Source organism: Mustela erminea, chromosome 18 (genome assembly GCF_009829155.1).
Source record: "Mustela erminea isolate mMusErm1 chromosome 18, mMusErm1.Pri, whole genome shotgun sequence".
Classification (NCBI taxonomy): Eukaryota; Metazoa; Chordata; class Mammalia; order Carnivora; family Mustelidae; genus Mustela; species Mustela erminea.
Genome location: NC_045631.1, coordinates 15,815,955 through 15,832,407, shown reverse-complemented (window position 1 = coordinate 15,832,407; position 16,453 = coordinate 15,815,955). Strand labels below are relative to the sequence as shown.

Genomic DNA, 16,453 nt, shown 5'->3' with positions numbered 1-16,453 from the left:
CTTTTGACATTGGGAAGTTTCAGCTTCTTTCATCTGCAAGACAGAGATAATAATACCTGTCATAGGATTGTTGTAAGGATAAAATGAAATCATATACGTGAATCATCTTGGTTTAGTACCTGGCACATAGAAGGTGCCCACTTAAGGGTTTTTGTTTCTTTAAATATGATAAAATTTGAATATTTGGATTTTACATAAAGAACACATACTATGTTGGTAATAAAAGAGGTTTTTTTTTAAATAGATAATCGTGATGTGATTACATAGAGTATAATTTGAAGGGTGTTTTTCCCCCAAATTAAGTGGGAAGCTTACCAGTTAAAGGAATTCTTTCATAAAAGAATGGAATCCTTTAGTAAAATCTAGTGTTTATGTTTCTTTGAGTAGCCTGGATCTTGTTGCTATGACTTTTTTTTTTTTTTTTTTTTTTTTTTTGCTGTGACTTTAATGAAGAAGGGGAGTGGGAGTTACAGGCTTCCAGTTATGGAATGAAGAAGTCAAGGGAATAAAAGGCTCAGCATAAGGAATAGAGTTAATGATATTATACCGGTGTATGGTGGCAAATGGCAGGTACACTTGCAGTGAACATAGTAGCATTGTGTATAAACTTGCCAAATCACTGTATTGTACAACTGACACTAATGTAATGTGTGTCAACTATACTTAAATTTAAAATATTTTTTATAAAGGAGTTTTTTCCAATCATTGTATATTCTTTAAGCTAATGATATTTATGAGGATTCTCTCGAATTTTTTCCACAAAGGATAGCTGATTAGGAATGTGAATAATGCATATAAGATAATGCATTTTTATCCCCAGGGACATCAGCAACAAAAAAGGAAATTTTCAACCATTGTTTTAAATATGGAACCAAATCTCCATTTTTATTCTTCTTTCTCTTTAGCTTTGTAAGTCTTATTTCTAACATACATCTTAGGATATCAACCATGGAAATTTTTGTGTGTATCTAGTGTTCATATATAAATATACAGCATGTTAGTATATTCAGATGCTGATGATACTGATTCCTTGTAGTGTTAAAACAGTTGTACAGGTTGAAATTTAATAATAAATTGAGCTAGCTACTTAATTCATTATGAATTATTTTATTAAGTTGCTAATTCCTTGACTTGTGTATGTAAATCCAGCTTTCTTATCAAATTTATATAAAGCCCAGTGTATTTAAAGTTGCTGCGATATTTGAAATCCCACAGTGAAATCCCACAGTAAACTGAGGTTTAATTGCTCTTGGTGATATATTCTTAATACGTTGCTGTGTTCTGTGTTTTAGGCCATGACCACAATGTTTCTTCAGTAGCCATCATGCCCAATGGAGATCATATAGTGTCTGCCTCAAGGGATAAAACTATAAAAATGTGGGAAGTGCAAACTGGGTGAGTAGGTTTGGTTGAAAAGGTATCAGCTGAAGAGATATAAAACAAATAGCCAAAATGTGTTCTGAACCAATTATTTTGACTTTAACCCCAAATGATCATGGTGCTGGTTGTGTTTATATACTTTTATGAGGTTTTAATCTCTTAAATGTTTCCAATAAAGGAACAGGAAAATTAGAAACTTCCATGTCCTTGAGACCCATTTTCTATGCAATGGCTTTTTTTTTTTTTTTTTTTTTTTTTTTTTGTTTTATTTATTTATTTGAGAGTGCAGAGTGTGAGAAAACAAGCATGGTTGGGGCGGGGCAGGGGGTGGACAGAGCGCAGGAGAGGGGCAAGCAGGCTCCTCACTGAGCAGGTAGCCAGACAAGACACAAGGATCCACCCCAGGACCCTGGGATCATGACGTGAGCCGAAGGCAGACGCTTAATCAGCTGAACCACCCAGGTGCCCCTAGTGGCTTATTTCTCTGTGGTCTTTTTTTAGGTGATTTCTCTGTGGGTTGAAATAAAACATAATAACATTTGTGGAGGTATTCCCTTATTAGGCTGAATTTGGTTGTGCTTAGAATGACACATGATTGTTACCATAAAACCTTAACGTACTACTAGTTTTACCCAGATTAGTAGAGAGTGTCTTTTTCCCAACAAGGCTATAAATATTTTTGTTAGGTTTATTGTGTGTGTTTCATTTTAGAAGATTTTATTTCTCTCTGTAATGTGTTGTAGCTTCTTCTATAATGTGTTGATTGGTTGTTTACCTTCTATAATGTGTTGATTGGTTACCTCCTTGATAATTCTCCCATCAGCACATTTTAATTGATAGTTTGATTTTCTGTCCTGTCTCCATCTTTTATTAACCATGAATATACATTTATTCTCTTGACTTGCCTGTGGTTACTCTAACTTGGTGCCAACCTCTTCATTCTAGTGCATGGCTAGTTTTATATTGCTTCTGGAAATTGTCCCAATAATTGCCATTCATGTAAATTATTACTTATTTTGACAGCTACTGTGTGAAGACATTCACGGGACACAGAGAATGGGTACGTATGGTGCGGCCAAATCAAGACGGCACTCTGATAGCCAGCTGTTCCAATGATCAGACGGTGCGCGTATGGGTTGTAGCAACAAAGGAATGCAAGGCTGAGCTTCGAGAACATGAGCATGTGGTAGAATGTATTTCCTGGGCTCCAGAAAGCTCATACTCTTCCATCTCTGAAGCAACAGGATCTGAGGTATTTGATTTATATGTCATTTCATTATTTTATATAGCTGATATCAGAATCTTAGATAACTTTTTTGATTCTCAGATACAGGGCAGTTAATGCATTGACAAATCTGCATCCCATAATTCTGTATCTTGAAAGTCTTTACTCTTTCGGACATGTGGAAGTTATTTATATTTTTAACCAGTGTTTATTGTTGTCAGCTGACCCTTGACTTGTGCTGGGGATGATAGATTCTCCTGTAAAAGTGGTCATTAAATTGATCAGAAATGCCATTGTTAGTATACCAATGCAAAGTAGAACTTTCGGGAGAGGTTAAAGTTATCTTTTAGAAGAATAACCTTTAATGAACATAATTATTTTATTTATAAATTTATGGTGGAATGCAGTTCAGTCTTTAAATACTAATTTTAAAGAATATTTCATGTGAAGGCCTCCTGATACTCTTAATAGAAGCACTAACTGAGTCTGGAGGTTTTTTTTTAATCACCTTGTGCTCATCACAAGTGCATTCCTTAATACCCATTACTTATTTCATCTATCCTCCCACCTTCCTCCCCTCTGATAACCCATCGGTTTGTTCTCTAGAGTTAAGAGTCTGTTTCTTGGTTTGTTGCTTTCTCTCCCCCCCACCTTTGCTTGTTTGTTTTGTTTCTTAAATTAAATCATACGGTATTTGTCTTTCTCTGACTTATTTCCTTATAGTGTTCTGACTTACATTCTGACTTATTTCATTATTCTCTCTAGTTCCATCCATATCATTACAAATGGCAAGATTTCATCCCCCCGCCATTTTTTAGGGATGAATAATACTCCATTGTGTGTGTGTGAGCATCACATCTTGAGCCATTCATCAGTTGATGGACACTTGGGTTGCTTCCATATCTTGGTTGTTCTAAATAATGCCACTATAAATAAAAGGGTGCATGTATCCTTTTGAGTTAGTGGGGTTTTTAAACTCTTGCAGTAAATACCCAGTAGTGCAATTGCTGGGTCGTAGGGTAGTTCTATTTTTAACTTTTTGAGGAAGCTCCATACTGTTTTCCAGAGTGGCTGCACCAGTTTGCCTTCCCACCAACAGTGCAGGAGGGTTCACCTTTCTCCACATCCTCATGAACACCTGTTGTTTCTTGTATTAATTAATTTTAGCCATTCTGACAGGTGTGAGGCGATATCTCATTGTAGTTTTGATTTGCATTTCCCTGATGATGAGTAATGTTGAGCATCATGTGTTTCTTGGCCATGTGAATGTCTTCTTTGGAAAAATGTCTTTTCCTGTTTTCTGCCCATTTTTTAATTGGATTTCTTTTTGGATATTGAGTTATGGAAGTTCTTTATATATTTTCAATACTATCAGGTATGTCATTTATAAATACCTTCTCTCATGCTATGGGGTGCCTCTTTGTTTTGATTGTTTTCTTTGCTGTGCAGGAGGTTTTTACTTTGATGTATGTAGTCTCAGTAGTTTATTTTTGCTTTTGTTTCCTTACCTCAGGGAACCTATCTAGAGAAAAGTTGATAGAGCCAATGGCAGAGAAATTACTGCCAGTGCTCTCTTCCAAGATTTTTATGGTTTCAGGTCTCACACTTAGGTCTTCAGTCTAAGTGTGTGTGGTATAAGAAAGTAGTCCAGTTTCATTCTTTTGTATGTTGCTGTCCAGTTTGCCCAACACCATTTATGGAAAAGACTGACTTTCCCATTGGATATTCTTCCCTGCTTTATCAAAGATTAATTGACCATATAACTGTGGTTTTATTTCTGGATTTTCTGTTCAATTCCATTGATCTATGTGTCTACTTTTGTGCCAGTACTATACTATTTCTTATTACTACAGCTTTGTAATGTAACTTGAAGTCTGAAATTGTGATGCTTCCAGCTTTGCTTTTCTTTTTCAAGATTGCTTTGGCTATTTGGGGTCTATTGTGGTTCCATACAAATTTTAGGATTGTTTGTTGTAGTTCTGTGAAAAATGCTGTTAGTATTTTTATAGGGATTGCATTAAATGTGTAAATTGCTTTGGGTAGTATAGGCATTTTACCAGTATTTGTTCTTCCAATCTGTGAGCATGGAATGTCTTTCCATTTCTTTGTGTGTTGTCTTCATTTCTTTCATCAGTGTTTTATAGTTTTCAGAGTATAGATCTTCCACTTCTTTGGTATCTTACTATTTTTGGTGCCTTTATAAATGGGATTGTTTTCTTAATTTCCCCTTCTGTAGCTTCATTATTGAATGCAGCAGATTTATGTATGGTGGCTTTGTATCCTGAGACTTTACTAATCTGCTTATTAATTATAGCAATTTTTTGGAGTCTTTTGGGTTTTCTAGTCTGTAGTTTCATTGTATTCATGGTTCTTAATTGGTACTTTTCATTATTTCAGTCTTCATGATTAATATCTTAAAAATAAGTTACAGAATATTATTTCTTTGAATAAATTGCAGAGCCAGAATTGACCACGTCTTTTATATAGACAGCCCTATGGGGAGTTTTGCTTTTGTTATCATACAGTGCAGTATTGGTTTCTAGGGTATAATTCAGTGATTCCTCACTTACATACAATACCCAGTGCTCCTCACAACAAGTACTTATTCCCATCATCCATGTGGCCCATCCCCTCCCCCACCTCCCTCCTTCCCATCAACCCTATTTGTTCTCTATCACTGAGTCACTTAAGGCTTGTTTCCCTCTATTGTGGATATTTTTTAATTACCTTCTAATAAAGGAAGGAGGAGAATCTTCCTCCTCAGTCCCCATCTCCCCACCTCCCATCCCCAAAAATTATTTTTACAAAATGAGGCTTCTATAGTAACTTTGTATTTTGGCTGAATGGTTGCATTTTCAGATTCTTTTTACTGCCCTCTGGTGGTGGCTACTTACCATGTCACAAATTTGATTCTGGCTGGACTTTGTATAGACTGTAGCTTTAAATTTTTTCTTGATTACAGGAGTCTTGAACAGAAACTGAATCGTAATCTTAGTAGAGATATTCTGTTTTCATATTATCTGTGTCTTTCCTATGTAAGAGCCTATGTATGTCAAAAGACCTGTGTATTTCAATACAGAAAAATAAGAAGAGTAAGTCCTAGAGATCTAAAATACAGCATGGTGACTACAGTTAATAATACTGTGTCATATACTTGAAATTTGCTAAGAGGGTAAATCTTAAGTATTCTTACCTTAAAGAAAAATGTGTTCTCACTGCCTAAAAGGGGGGGGGGATATTTATACAATGTGGTGGATATATTAATTAACCTGATTATGATCATTTTATTATTTATATATATCTCAGAACATCAGATTGTTTGTAATAAACATACACAATATTTGTCCCCCAAAATCGCATTTTTATAAAAACTGGAAATGTAGATCATTTAAAGTCCTCACTCAACTTCTTACGTGGGAAACTTATTTTTGTATGTTTTCTATAGACTAAAAAAAGTGGCAAGCCTGGGCCATTCTTACTGTCTGGATCCAGAGACAAGACTATTAAGATGTGGGACGTCAGTACTGGCATGTGCCTTATGACCCTTGTAAGTTTGCATAATCTTACTGCTTCTTTTGTATCTTAACTATATTTATATATTTTCGGTTAGATGCCTTGTGATATCTTATTAAATAATCTGAATTATTACAAGCTTTATTTTTTTTTTAAGATTTTATTTATTTGACAGACAGAGATCACAAGTAGGCAGAGAGAGAGGGGAGAAAGCAGACTCCCTGCTGAGCAGAGAGCCCAATGCGGGGCTAGATCCCAGGACCCTGGGATCATGACCTGAGTCGAAGGCGGAAGCTTTAACCCACTGAGCCACCCAGGTGCCCCTTATTACAAGCTTTAAAAGAACTTCTTTATAAACACTATTTTTCTTTTTTCTTTTTTTTTTTTTAAAGATTTTATTCATTTATTTGAAAGATGGAAGTCACAAGTAGTCAGAGAAGCAGGCAGAGAGAGAGAGGGGAGGAAGCAGGTTCTCTGCTGAGCAGAGAGCCTGACATGGGGCTTGATCCCAGGACCTTGGGATCATGACCTGAGGCAAAGGCAGAGGCTTAACCCACTGAGCCACCCAGATGCCCCTAAACACGATTTTTCTTAAACTTTTTTAATTCTGTTGTTACAGTGATAGGAAAATTATTCCTGTAAAATGTCATGTTTATATAAAGGAATCTACAAAGCCAGTTAATGCCAGGAGGGAGAGCCTAGCTCACCGTATCTTTATAATTATATATTTCCTATAGGAGATTATAATACACTCTTTTCTTATTTTTTTGAGAGAGAGCAAGCACAATTTGGAGGAGGGGAAGAGAGGGAGGGAGAAGTAGACTCCCTGCTCAGCAGGGAGCCTTAGCATGGGGCTGGATCCCAGGACCCCAAGATCATGACCTGAGCTGAAGGCAGGCACTTAACCATGGTACCCCTAGATTCATTCATTTTTTAAAAAAACTGTTTCTATATTTCATGGTATTTAATTTTAATATGAGTCCACTTAACTATTATCTGTTTGTTCACATGATCCAATTTATTTGGTTTATTTTACCTTTTTTTTTTTCTTTTAAGATTTTATTTATTGGGCGCCTGGGTGGCTCAGTGGGTTAAGCCGCTGCCTTCGGCTCAGGTCATGATCTCAGGGTCCTGGGATCGAGTCCCGCATCGGGCTCTCTGCTCAGCGGGGAGCCTGCTTCCTCCTCTCTCTCTCTCTCTCTGCCTGCCTCTCTGCCTACTTGTGATTTCTCTCTGTCAAATAAATAAATAAAGTCTTTAAAAAAAAAAAAAGATTTTATTTATTTATTTGACAGATCACAAGTAGACAGAGAGGCAGGCAGAGAGAGAGAGGAGGAAGCAGGCTCCCCGCTGAGCAGAGAGCCTGATGCGGGGCTCGATCCCAGGTCCTGGGATCTTGACCCGAGATGAAGGCAGAGGCTTTACCCACTGAGCCACTCAGGTGCTCCTATTTTACCATTCTGATGTTACTGTTGTTACCTAGCTTTATGACTTGGAAATGCTTGTTTCAATTTAGGAGCACCTAGAATTTGGTATTAGGATACCTAAATGAGGACACCTGGGTGGCTCAGTCGGTTTAGTGTCTGCCTCCTGCTCATGTCATGATGCTAGAGTCCTGAGATCGAGTCCATAGTGGATTCCCTGCTTAGTGGGGAGTCTGCTTCTCTCTCTCACTCTGCCCCTTCCCCTTGCTCATGCTCTCTCTCTCTCAAATAAATACAGTCTTTTTTTAAAAAGTATATATAGAGGCGCCTGGGTGGCTCAGTGGGTTAAGGCCTCTGCCTTCTGCTCAGGTCATGATCTCAGGGTCCTGGGATCGAGCCCCGCATCGTGCTCTCTGCTCAGCAGGGAGCCTGCTTCCTCCTTTCTCTCTCTGCCTGCCTCTCTGCCTACTTGTGATCTCTCTTTCTCTGTCAAATAAATAAATAAAATATTTTTTAAAAAAATAAAAAATAAATAAAAATTAAAAGTATATATAAATGATAGTAAGCATTGTGAAGATTCTTCTTTGCCTAAGGAAGTTCTAAGGGAATCTATGGGCATTAATTCAGTAGCACCTTTTGTAATTGGGCATCCATGTTTGTTTTAGAGGTTTTTTTAGGTTGAAGTGATTGTCTCTCTGTAGGATACAATAGACACTTTGGAATTATCATCAAGAATTGATCAGAGGGACACTTGGATGGCTTAGTTGGTTAAGTGTCTGACCCTTGATCTCAGCTCAGGTCTTGATTTCCCAGTTGTGAGTTCAAGCCCCACACTGGGCTCCAAAAACAAAAATAAAAGGTTAGAAAGTTAAACTCTCCTGTAGTAGTACTCGGAGCTCAGATATGCTATATCACTATTTAGAAAGGTCATCTACATTTTTTTTTTTTTTAAGATTTTATTTATTTGACAGAGATTACAAGTAGGCAGAGAGGCATTCAGAGAGAGGAGGAAGCAGGTTCCCTGGTGAGCAGAGAGCCTGATGTGGGGCTCGATCCCAGGACCCTGGGATCATGACCTGAGCCGAAAGCAGAGGCTTTAACCCACTGAGCCACCCAGGCGCCCCGGTCATCTACATTTAAAATGAGAATGTGTGTATGGGACACCTGACTGGCTCACTCAGTGGATCGTGGGGGCTCTTGATCTCAGGGTTGTGAGTTTGGGCCCCATATCGGATATAAAGATTGCTTGAAAAGAAAATCTTTTTAAAAAGAAAGAAGAAGGGGCTCCTGGGTGGCTCCGTGTGTTAAGCCTCTGCCTTTGGCTCAGGTCATGATCCCAAGGTCCTGGGATCAAGCCCTACATTGGGCCTTCTGCTTGGCAGGGAGCCTGCTTCCCCCGCTCCCTGCCTGCCTCTATCTCTGTTTATGATCTCTCTCTCTCTGTCAAAAAAATAAATCTTTAAGAAGGGAAAAAAAAAAAAAAAAGCATGTGCTGCACTCTCCTGTAATAACAGGTCACCTTAATTTCCCCAAAGGTTTCTGGCTTCTATTTTTTCAGCTGAAGGAGGATACTTTTTTTTTTTTTTTTTAATTTAAGATTTTATTTATTTATTTGACACAGATCACAAGTAAGCAGAGGCAGGCCGGGGAGGGGGGGTGGGGGGAGCATGCCCCCTGCTGAGCAGAGAGCCCAATGTGGGATTCAATCCCAAGACCCTGAGATGACCTGAGCCGAAGGCAGAGGCTTAACCCACGAGCCACCCAGGTGCCCCTGAAGGAGAGTACTTCTTACTGCTTTATTTTGGTGTAGCCCACGAAAATGTGATTCTTTTGTTGAGGTTTCTTTTCTTTTTTTTTAAGATTATTTATTTATTTATTTGACAGGCAGAGATGACAAGTAAGCAGAAAGGCAAGCAAAGAGAGTGAGGGGGAAGAAGGCTCCCTGCCAAGCAGGGAACCCGATGGGGAGCTTGATCCCAGGACCCTGGGACCATGACCTGAGCCGAAGGCAGAGGCTTAACCCACGAGCCACCCCGGCGCCCCTTGTTGAGGTTTCTGTGTCTAGTGATAGGTGACTTTTTTATAGGTCACATTAATAGAAAAAGGTATTTTTTTTTTTTTAAAGATTTTATTTATTTATTTGACAGAGAGAAATCACAAGTAGATGGAGAGGCAGGCAGAGAGAGAGAGGGAAGCAGGCTCCCTGCTGAGCAGAGAGCCCGATACGGGCCTTGATCCCAGGACCCTGAGATCATGACCTGAGCCGAAGGCAGCGGCTTAACCCACTGAGCCACCCAGGCGCCCCTTGTTGAGGTTTCTGTGTCTAGTGATAGGTGACTTTTTTATAGGTCACATTAATAGAAAAAGGTATTTTTTTAAAGATTTTTTTTATTTGAGAGAGGGAGCACACACATGAGCCAGGGGTGGGAGGGCAAATGGGGAGGGAGAAGCAGATTCCCCCTCAGCAGGGAGCCCAATTCAGGGTTTGATCCCAGGACCCTGAGATCATGACCTGAGCCAAAGGCACCTGCTTAACCAGCTGAGCCACCCAGGCATCCCTAGAACAAAGGGTATATCACCTTGCTCATCTTTTTTTTTATTTTGTTAACTCCCCTTTATTTGGTTCTTTTACAAAAGCAATATGGTTATTTATGTTGTAGAAAGATTAGAAATATACAGAAAAGGTAAAAAAAGAAAATAAATATCTCCCTTATATCACTTATAATACCTATTAAGGGTATTTTCTAGTCTAGGGCTGTCCAGTAAAACTTTCTGTGATGATGTTCTCTATCTCTAATATCCAGATTTGTGGCTACCGGCCACATGCAGCTGTTGAGCTCTTGAAATGTGGCTAGTGAGATGGAAGGACTGAATTGCTAATAGTGTTAATGTTCGTTAGGTTTTTTTTTTTTTTTTTTTTTTTAAGGTTTCATTTATTTGACAGGGAGAGAAAGATCACAAGTAGGCAGAGCTGCTGAGCAAAGAGCCTGGTGTGGGGCTCAGTCCCAGGACCTTGGGATCATGACCTGAGCCAAGGGCAGATGGATAACCCACTGAGCCACCCAGGCGCCCTGGTGTTAGTTAGTTTATATTTGAAAAGCTACATGTGACTAAATGGCTACCCTGTTGGACTGTGTAGTTCTAAGCTGTTTTCTTTAATTCCTGTGTAGATGAATATGGTAGAGATTTTATATGTAAAATTGGTAATCATATTGTACATATTTGTGGCAAACCTTTAACTTAGGCATGTGACTCTGTTCATGTTATTAGATATTTTATCACTGATTACATACAGTGCTTTGATGAACATCTTTGTTGAATAAATCTCTGGGCCATTCTTAATTATTTCTTAGGGTAAATAGCAAGAACTGGAACTCCTAGGGTAGGTGATGTAGGTAGATGAATGGATGGATGGATATGCAGTAAATACCTGTGTATCCTTCACCTAGAGTCACCAGTTGCCAATGTTTTCTTTTCTGTTTGTGTGTATGTGTGTACATTTTGCTGAACAATTTGGGAGTTACTTGTAGATTCCATGACAGTAGTATCTCCTAAAAGTAAAGGTATTCGGTGTAACCACAATAACATGATCATACTCAAGAAACTTAACATTGGGGCACCTGGCTAACTCAGTCCGTAGAGCATCTGATTCTTGATCTCAGGGTCCTGAGTTCAAGCCCCACATTGGGCGTACATTTTACATACATAATGGATAGTATGTATGTACAATTTACATACATAAAGATTCCTTTAAAAAAAAAGATTAAAAAACAAAAAGAGAGAGAGATTTGACATTATTCAGTTTCTCCAGTAATCCCAGTGGCTCTTTTTTGGCATTGACATTTTTTATTGTGCTTTGAGTAAAGACTATTTTTCTAGATGCTACTTAAATACTTTATCCCTTTATTAAATCAAATACCTTTTGTTTTTAAGGTGGGTCATGATAACTGGGTACGTGGAGTTCTGTTCCATTCTGGGGGGAAGTTTATTTTGAGTTGTGCTGATGACAAGACCCTACGTGTGTGGGATTACAAGAACAAGCGATGCATGAAGACCCTCAATGCGCATGAACACTTTGTTACCTCCTTGGGTATGTATGAGTAATGAGGTTTCTAAGCAATTAGATTTTTGGAGTGCCAGATGTAAACAGTTTTATGTAATCATGTGGAATTTTCCAGGTAAGAAATGACTGTGCTTTCAGGACAGACTAGAGAAGACAGTTTAAAAACTTTGTGGATTCCTACCATTTGTTTTAAATTCTCCTTTCCTTAACTCTCTCTCTCCATCATCAGCCTTATAATAAAAAAAATTACTTTCTCCATGCACAACATTGGTTTTGGAAACTAGGATTGTGAAGAGGATGCTTACTAACCACTCTGATGGGTAATTTTCCTCCCCTACTAGTTTGTAAGTTTCTCAAAGTAAATTTTATTCCGCCTTTTTTCCTCTGACCAGGTGTATACTACCATGTACTGGGAACTCAGAATCGTATTTAAGTTAAATAAATATCCTCAGTGTTATCTGGACCTGAATCTAGAATTTAAAGTAGTGAATACAGTGAAATAAAATACACCTAGGGTTTGATGGATCTAATGATAAAAATAAAGCTAATGCCCACCTCGTAGGATTGTTAGAAGAATTAAACATGAATATAAAGCATTAGTACCAAGCTTTAGTACTAATGGGGAACGTAGTAAGTTAATAGATACATTGAGGGTGCCCTTATTGTTTTCAGATTTGAGTGTTTATTCATCTTTAGTTGGGAGGGGGGTTTAATGAGGGAGGTATTTTTATCGAAGTTATTAACATAGGACTTAATCATTACATCTCAGCTTCCCTAAACCAGGGGTGGGTGTGTGGGTGTACATAGGAAAAAAAATGAGTATCACTGGCACTTGGACTTGCTTATTTTGTGGCTTGTTGAAAATTTTATCTAGATTTAAAATAAGCTTTTTCTTTTTCTTTCAGATTTCCATAAGACGGCACCGTACGTGGTTACTGGCAGTGTAGATCAAACAGTAAAGGTGTGGGAGTGCCGTTGATTGAGTCTCATTTGGCCCCTCCTCCCATTTTCCTCTGGATGCACTCTGATGATACCATGGTTACCCCATTGAGCTCTGTTTAAATAAATATTGTCCTTTCATGTAAATTATTCTGGATGTAGATTGAGCTTATTAAATGTTACACACAAAGTATTCATGCATGGTGAATCCAAATTGTATACTGTAAATTTACATACGTTGTCTAGAAGTACCATAGGGTTTAAAAACCTGGGCTGGCATTGGTCACACCAGGCCTAAGAAGGCAGAAGTTGAATAAATTGAACTAGGGCACTAAACTGAATAGTTGACAGTGTCATTTTATGTTGGATTATTAATTCCTGTTTTTCTTTCTGCTATCTGTTGGTGCCTGACTTGATGGCCTCATTTGGGGAAAAGTGGTGATTATTAGGGCTTTTTCTGAAATGTGTATCTATGTAACATCACTTAAGTGTGCTTAATAAATCTTCTTTAAGGATGTTAGATGATAAGGCTACAATTCAAAATTTTCTGAACCATCTATGTAATTAATGGGGATTACACATTGGAATTTTTGTCATGACACATTTGCCAAATCAATAGGATACATATGTTTTGGCAGCCTATGAAGCAGAGGCTAGTGGTATATTTATGTAAGAAAATGACTGTAAATCTCAAATAAGAAAAATCTCAGCAGCTAATAGCAAATCATTTATTTCATTTGGGTCTTAATGCTTTGTAAACAGGTTAACAAAACACTGTAATACTCTAAGCTTCTATTTTTCACACTAGACACACTTCTAGTTGTATTCTCCATACTATTAGACTGTATAGTGATGTGACTTCCAAGTAGAATTTAATCTTCCCATCGAGTGTGTCATGGTACAAATCACTATTTGTTTTGATGTTTTTTAGGGATGTGCAATGTGCATTACATAATGACAAATATTGAAAAGGTTATGTTTGCCCATTTTAAAGAAATGGGAGAAATACAGCAGTTTGTTTTTTCAACATGAATCTGTTATTGATTTGAACTGTATTTAACTTACAAGTTAAAAAAAAGACAGGGTTTAATGGAGCATGCATAAAAAATGTACTGTGTTTTCACCTTTTGTTTATATATAAACGTTTATATGGGCCTATCTGTAAGTGGATAAGTCTGTATATGTATATCACACATACAACCTCCATGTCTTTGGGTCCTGGATTTTTGAAGAAGTGCTAAAACATACAAGTAGAATAAATTTTGCTGTGGAATACCATGCTTTAGAACAAGCCCTTTTTGATCCTGATGCTTCTGAAAACTAGGTCTGACTCTGTGGGAATTTTTCCCAGTTAAGAGGAAAATCACACACGCACACATACCCCACAGTTTGGCTGTTCTGCATTTTACACATCCTGATATATGGTATATTGTGATCCAAAGTTACTACAAGTAAGTCTAAGAGAATTTTTATCCATGACTTTGGAAACAATATTTCATTGCAGATTATTAAGTAAATAATTCCATTGCTTAGCTTAACCAACAGCTTTTTTTTTTTTTTTAAGGTCCTTTGAAAAGTTAACAGAACAAAGAAATAACAAAGTTTAACAAAGAAACTCTGAATTGCATTTTATTCATTTGCATAATATGTGATTTTTTTTTTTAGATGTCCCTTTTAATATTTAATGGAAATTTGGTTCCTGAAAAAGACAAAGGGTTAGAGTTAGTGTCCTCTAGGTACACAAACACAGAGACTAGGCCTTATGTTTACTAGAAGCAGCTTTATGTCTAACTTGTGTCTTTTTGTTTGTTTGCTTTGTTTTTAATAATTCCTGAGCGACGTCTCTGGAAGGAAAAGTGTTCTGAGAACTAATGGCTATTTTTGAAGACAAAAATTACAACTTAAGCTAATTCCTTAAATACAGTAGAATAACTTTCAGGACAATATTGCCTCACAACCCTTCTCACGTTCCTAAGTCTTTTTGTTTGTTTCCCTTTAGCTGTTCTGACTGGAGTTTTCTACAAAAGCTATGGAAAATATCTTTGTTCTCGTTTGCTGCTATTTCCTGTCCTATTTTAAGAAATATAAAAACATAGAAATGGTGCATCTTAACATTTGTTTGTACATGTATAAATGTCTTGTATTTTAATTGATTTTTAGCATGTAGCAACATGAATTGTTTAAGGGTAAGCCACAACATCTAGAAATCACTCATAGATATGAACAATAAAGGGAAAAAATGGTACCGATTTAGGAGGAAACAAAGCTGCTGTCCGCTGGGTTTCCCCCCCTGCAGCATACAGTGACTTCCGTTGACAAAGGAGGAGAAACAATATTACTCTGTAAACAAAGTTATCCTTACTTGGGAGATTGCCACAGCCTGCTGCTTAGTTGAGCTACCAGACATCCTCCATTTAAGAAGCAGCAAACACTGAATCTCAGGGATGGTCCTCAACTGGATCCAAATGTAACGAGCCCTGTTTGAATAATGATGGGGGTGGGGAAGAGCGATCCATCCACAGTCCGGAATCAGAGGTGCACAGTTTCCTGCACTGTTGTTTGACACTGCCCTGTTGATGCCCTTTCTTCCTGTTGCCTCCGTTTTCTCTGTCTGCTGTCTAACCCTGTGCCTTGCCTGGGATAAGTACAATGATGAGGTTACTGGTTTGGATTGTAAGTGGAGGAATTTATGAATTGGTTTAGAGGTTCACTGCTGCTTTGTCACTTTCTCAATCAAATTGGCCACTTATTTAAGAAATAAAAAGCTGGTAGAATTGCATCCTCAGATGATTATTTGACTTTGTGTGTGTGAAAACAGACATTCCAGTGCCACCCTTAATGTGCCCAAGAAGTCCTAGCTGCACTCTAGAAAGTGCAAGCCATGGAAGCTGTGGTGTAGACATTGCCCGGAGAATAGTTGCTTTTTGACTTGGCATCTTGCACTTTAGGAGACTAAGACCGTCCTGTTTTGTCTATGTGTGGTGTGACCAATGGTGTGCCCTGCGCACTGCTCTAAAAATCACTAGTGTTAGGAAGTCGTCCAGGCTGTGGAGCGCTCGCTGTCGTCTTTGGAAGCTTTGGCTCTAGATCACCAAGCGCAGTCTCCTTACTGTCAGTGCCCTGCTCTCCTGTTTGCCTCTTCCTGTTTCTCTGTGAACTTCCAGGTAAAATCACTCACTAAATAGTTTTCTTTTAAATTTATTTAAAGAAAAACTATTTAAAATTAAAGGATATTTTGTTGACATTGGTGGCTTGATAATCCTTAAGCAACTGAAATTAAAATTGTTGAAGGAAAAGGCACTTAAAATGGTTACTCTTTCTGTCCAGCTGTATATAAGTCCAATGTGTTAATTAATCTAGATGATGCAAAGAAGAATCTCCCAGTTAGAGAAGCGACATGTACAAAATCGGTGAAAAAGGTTTTGGGTTTTGTTTTTTTGTTTTTTGTTCTTTTCAGTAGGGTGGGGGGAGGGCAAGCTGGATTTACAAGTCACAACTGGACTGAACTGGCCTTTTTATCTTTCCACTATATCATGTAAGTAGCTGCTTTCTTGTCCTGCCTATCCTTCAGGCATCCTAAAGCTCACTGAAGATGATAGAAACAAACACAAATCTTCGGGTTAGAAGTTGATCCTGACACTGACATGAAGGCAAGCATTGATTTCATATGAATGTTGCAGAGGTGGTGGTGATTGGAGAAAACAGTTCCCAGATTGTAAGAGTTAACTGAAGATATTGACACAATTTAAAAAAAAAAAATCAGTAAAGGAATGTATATAATATTGCTCTTGTGTTTTACAGTAAGATTTGTTGCTCTCAGACTGTGTAAAACAAAATTTATTCATGTTTTCTGCATATTAAAAAATCCTATTGTACCAATTGGTAAACTATTAAATGCCTATAAAACTA

At 37.8% G+C, this 16,453-nt stretch overlaps 1 protein-coding gene across 1 annotated transcript in view; it reads left to right on the top strand.

Moving 5' to 3' along the window:
* PAFAH1B1 (platelet activating factor acetylhydrolase 1b regulatory subunit 1) overlaps positions 1 to 16,453 on the top strand; it is a 100,663-nt gene extending 84,210 nt beyond the window's left edge. Inside the window, exons 7-11 of the mRNA XM_032319412.1 lie at positions 1,293 to 1,395; positions 2,404 to 2,632; positions 6,051 to 6,152; positions 11,476 to 11,632; positions 12,511 to 16,453. Of these exons, the coding sequence (XP_032175303.1) occupies positions 1,293 to 1,395; positions 2,404 to 2,632; positions 6,051 to 6,152; positions 11,476 to 11,632; positions 12,511 to 12,584 (665 nt within the window). The 3' untranslated portion in view covers positions 12,585 to 16,453. The remainder of the gene's footprint in view (positions 1 to 1,292; positions 1,396 to 2,403; positions 2,633 to 6,050; positions 6,153 to 11,475; positions 11,633 to 12,510) is intronic.